Source organism: Monodelphis domestica, chromosome 6, assembly GCF_027887165.1.
Source record: "Monodelphis domestica isolate mMonDom1 chromosome 6, mMonDom1.pri, whole genome shotgun sequence".
Lineage (NCBI taxonomy): Eukaryota > Metazoa > Chordata > Mammalia > Didelphimorphia > Didelphidae > Monodelphis > Monodelphis domestica.
Genome location: NC_077232.1, coordinates 26,497,067 through 26,502,594, shown reverse-complemented (window position 1 = coordinate 26,502,594; position 5,528 = coordinate 26,497,067). Strand labels below are relative to the sequence as shown.

At 32.8% G+C, this 5,528-nt stretch overlaps 1 protein-coding gene across 1 annotated transcript; it reads left to right on the top strand.

The window, feature by feature from the left end:
* Positions 1–1,461: 1,461 nt before the first annotated feature.
* monDomV1R1263 (vomeronasal 1 receptor monDomV1R1263) lies at positions 1,462–2,358 on the top strand. Its single transcript, NM_001167511.1, is given in 1 exon segment — positions 1,462–2,358. A coding segment is annotated over 1 exon segment (897 nt).
* The last annotated feature ends 3,170 nt before the right edge of the window (positions 2,359–5,528 follow it).

Genomic DNA, 5,528 nt, shown 5'->3' with positions numbered 1-5,528 from the left:
ACATTGTATCTACTCTAGAGGTTGCTGCTATAGGCATCTCAATTCTTCCTGCTTCATATATGATGAATTCTTCTGGGTTTCATATATGATGAGTCAAAGAAGTAGGACAAGGAGGAATACATTTACATGAGATTCTGACCCTGACATACTCTGTAAGATAGCATCTCCAGGTCTTAAATGCCTTTGATGAAGAAGAAAGGAATGGGATCTTATCACTTAGGTAGACACCCAGCATAAAGGCTAGATAGGATTTTAATATCTAAGCTAATTATGAGCGAGAAAACAGGTTCTCTGTCCCCATTTAAAAACAATGACTGTACATGCAACATGATTTTGTATGGTGTTGATTTTGATTCTGTTATTTGAACTTAGACGAATCGAGTTCAAATTCTGAATCTACTACTTACCACTCATCTTAATTTGGGCAAATCCCATTTTTTTCTTTAGGTCTCGATTTCATCTTTACAAAAAAATAAAAAGCAATCATTAAAACCAGTTAAATTCAAAGGTTCATCCCCACACTGGATGGAATGCCTTGGTCTCTCTGGTGAGTTATGAAAGATTCTGAGAGTCTGTCAATAGCTTACATAAAGAAGAGACTTCAATATTCATATTCCCCACCTAATTTAGACATTTAAAATTTAAAATATCAATGGAGCATCCATTCTGACCATCTAATAGTCATGTATATATAAGAGAATATAGGTGAGAAGAGAGGTTTGAAGAAATAGATTTGGAATCAGAAAAGAAAAGATACTTAAATTCATGGGAGGTTAATGATTTTAGCAAGTGAAATAATACAGAAAGAGAAACAAATATCAAGAAATGAACCTGGGAGATATAAACCAACCACCCACACAATTAGGTAGATTAAGATACATCAAAGAAAACTGAAAAGAACAGGTAGACAGGCAGGAGAATAGTGGGAATGAAACTCACTATGATGAAAAATAAGCTCATGGATCTTAATGTTTTTGATTTGCTGATTAATCATATCCTGTTCTTTTTGTCCCTGTTCTCTGCTTTCTTCTCAAAGTTATGGAAATTGTTGGCCATTTCCTTCTCCAGCTCATTATACACATAATGAAATTGAGACAAATGGGATTAAGTAACGTGCCTAGGGTCACAAAGCTAGTAAATGTCTGAGAATATATTTGAAATTAAGTTCTTTTGACTGCAGGCCAGTTAGTCTAAACACAGTACCATCTTAGCTACCTGAATGTTTTCATGCATTGTGAAGGATGGAATGATTCAAGAGTTTCATCTAAGTAGGGAATTTTGGAGTTCAATAAATTATCACTGCCCACTGTCCAAGAAGAATTTTTACTCTTCATATGGAAGAACAGAAGAAAATGGAATTTCAATGGGAAAATCTAAGTATTTACCAAACATAATGCCAAACATTCTTCCATAGATCACATTGAATTTGACAGCACATCTTCTTCACAAGGCAGATAAGGAATGCTTACTTACAATGAAATTCTTGGCATAATATACCTGTATATGATTGGATTTGGATTCCTAGGCAATTGTATTCTCCTATTCCTAAATATCTTTAATTTCCTCATTGCTCATAGAACAAAATCTAAAAGCCTAATTATCATTCATTTGGCTTTTTCCAATATTATGTCACTACTCTTCAGGGGACTGCCCGCTACCACAAGACTTTGGAGGGTGAAATGTTTACTGGATAACTTTGGGATTACAATAATAACACATATTCAGATAATAACTTGGAGTCTATCTATGGGTAGCACCTGCCTTTTGAGTACTTTCCAGGCCATTTCTCTTATTCCTAACAATTCCAAATGTTCACAGCTCAAGACAAGAACACCAAAATTCATTATTTTGTACCTTCTTCTTTTCTGGGTCTTCAATTTGCTTTTAAATGAGGTAGGATTTCTTCAAAACATTGTTCCAAAGAATATCACAGATATTAATGAGGGATGCAACACTGGGTATAGGAGAATGGATGTACATAATAAGAATCATATGAAAATTATAATCATTTTATGTGTCTATGATGCATTATTTATATGTCTAATGATCTGTTCTAGTGGCTATATGGTCTTAATATTATACAGACACAAGAAGCATGTTAGGCATATTCATAGTAATAGTGTCTCCATAAAACTATCCCCTGAAACCAGAGCAACCCTAGCTATCCTGTTTTTGGTGTGTACCTTTGTTTTGTTTAATACACTCAGTCCTATTTTTATTCTGTATATGTTCCATTTTAAGTACACAAATAATTGGATGATACATAGCTCAGTCATTCTCTCTGTGTGGTATCCAGCAGTTAGTCCTTTTATTCTGATAATCATTGATAATCAGATCCCCAAAACCTGTACTCATTGATGGGGTTAAAAGCGAGTCTCCATCATCCTATAATGCAGACCCACACAGAAGTACTTTATATAGAGATTTGAATGTTTCACATAGAAGGAACTTTGAAGAACATTTAATTCAGTTATTCAACAGATTTATGACAATGAGGTGCAGGATAAGTGAATTATAAAAAAAAAAACATTTTCTTTCTCAACTTTAAATTATTTTCCATACTGGATCTTCCATGAAAAATGTGAAAGATTGAAAATGCCCTAATGAACAATCACTCCTCCGGTTTTATTAAGGAAACTCCTTAGACATGTCTGATACAAATTTCTTTCCCTGTTAACTACATTTTCTATCTCCTTTTTAAGCTTTATTTAGAAGATGCCATGCCAGAGAACACTTGTGGTAGTGGGCTTCTAAAGTCAGATAACTCCACTTATAATACTGGTCATTTAATTTCCTTGAATGAATTTGCCTTTAAGAAACACACTTGTTGAAATAAGATAAATAATCTCAACTTTCAGGGATAGCTCTTATTATTTATTTAAAAGATGGGCCAACAAGTTTATGAAGTACTCAACTCAGTTTCATGTTGTTAATAGATATTTTGTAAAATAGGCAAATAAAGAGAAATAACATAATACAGTGGCATGGTGAACTTAGCACCAAACGACAGCCGAGGAGACCCCCCCAAATGTTGCCTGTATATAGCCTTAACTTTATAAAAGAATGAGAATATATTTTCTCAGGGAAATAGAAATCTAATTAAAGGCATATTAAAATAAAAAATATGGGAAATAAGCAATTGTACATGTATACCCTAATAAACACATACCATAAATATATATGAATATTAGTATTTATATATAAAATAAATATATGTAAATATGTATAAATATCATAATATATATCTCCTAAGTGTGTGTGTGTGTATGTGTGTGTGTGTGTGTATGTAGGAAAACTATAAGGAAAAATGAGAAGGGCACATACATCCAGCATTCTGGAAAGTATTCAGATAATATGATATCTCAGTTCTGAAGCAACAAGAAGTCACCTTGGCCTTTATCACATACTAAATTGATGGGCCTTCTCTGGTCACCCCTCTAAGAAAAAAATGTTCAGAAGGCCACACTCTTTTAATGGGTAGGGGTGTTTGTGTACTCTGACTCTCTCTATATATAGTTTTTATGCATAAGCATCTGTAGATTGAGAGAGATACACTCATTTGCTCATAGTCATGCAGTGAGTTAAATGTCAGATTCCAGATTTGAACTCAGGGCTTTGTAATAAATACTTTATGTATATATGTATATACATGGAATTTCTTTGTGTGTTAGGCAGGGAACTCTGAATTCAAATCAGACCTCTAATCGTAGTTATGTGACCCTGGGAAAGTCAGGTAACCTGTTTGCCTCAGTATTCTCATCTATAAAATTATAATGATAATAGCATTTACCTACAAAGGCTATTATGAAGAACAAATGAAATATTTCTGAAGTATTTAGCATAGTAGCTGACAAAAAGAAAACATTGCAAATCTTTCATTATTTATTAATACAGATAAACAAATAGATAATGGGAATTATATACCACGATGGAAAAGGAAAATGACAAATTGAGGAGATGTGGAAAAATTTCCAACAATAATGCATTTTGGGGGGAGCTATAAACTAGCTCAACTATTCTAGAGAAAAAAATATATCTACATTGAGAGGCTATAAAATAACTCTTACCATTTGACCTAGCAGTGCCACTATTAGGTATCTCCCAAATAGATAAATGAAAAGAGAAAATGACCCATTCATGAAAAAAAAAATTATAGTACTTGTTTTGTGTAACGGTAAAGAATTAAAGATTGAGGGAATGTTTGTTAAATAGAGAATGGATGATTAAGGTGTGCTATGATTGTTATGGAATACTTATTATTATTGTAATCTCTCGGTAACCGAGGATGTAGATTGTTTTTGTGCATTTTTGTGCACAAAGACACTTGTGCATGAAGATTTAAGTGGAAAAGTCGATGCACAGAGACAGTCCCACTCTCTTGGAGCTGGAAGCCTGGGTCCAGTGGCACAAAAGGTCATTACACCTGGAGACTTCCTCAGCTGCATTGGATGGCCATGTTGTCTTTTGTGCTCCATCACGCCCTAAGCACTCCATAAGGCCTTGCTGTATTGCCATCTCAGCCGTGGAACCTTCTTGTTGGTTTCTTCCACCTGTTCCGCCGAAACAGTCTTCACATGCTGGGTGAGCAAAGCCCTAGTTCACCAGGGGTCGACGATGACCCGATGGTTACCCTCACCTGAGCACCCCATACACCCCTATGGAATACTATTTTATTCATAATTGACAAGCAGTGTGGTTTCAGAGAAACTTGAGGTAACTTATATGAACTCATGAAAAGTACAGTGATCAGAACCAAAATATGTTACATAGCAGTAATAAGGACAATTAACTCTGAAAGATTTAATTATTCTGATCAAATAATGCTCAAAGACAGTTTGAAAGGATCTATATGAAAAATGTTATCCATTTCCAAAAAGAGAACAGATGAAATCTGAATTAAGACTGAAGCATATATATAAATAAATACAGATATAGATATATGTATAATGTATGCATATATGTATATAGTACAAATAAATGTATATATATATTTACATGTATAGTTATATTTATAATTTTATTAAATTAGTTTATACTAATATCCATTTTTTCTAATTCAAATAAGAATAAGTATAATAAAAACTACATTTGTTGCTTTCTTTTTTTTACTGTTTTATATTGTTTGAGATTTTTTTAACTTGAGTAAAATGGAAACTTTTTGCATGACTTCATATGTATAATCAATATAAAATGATTTTCTTCTCAAAGATGAAGAGAAGGTGAGAAAGAGTAAGAGAAATGTGAAATAAAATCTGAAAAGTGGTTTTAAAAATTGTTTACATGGAAGTTTGAAGTGCTTAATAAAATAAAATAGTTTTTAAAAAAGTTATTTTTGTTGTCTTTTAAAATTCATTTTATTTTAACAAAAAATTTACACATACATTTTCCAAAGTTATGACTCATGTTGTTTCCTCTTCTTCCCTCTACCATCCAGAAGTTGAAAAGCAATTAAATCTGGGTTGTACATGTATTATCACACAAAACACATTTCCATATTATTCATTTTTTTAAGTGAATGATCTTATAAA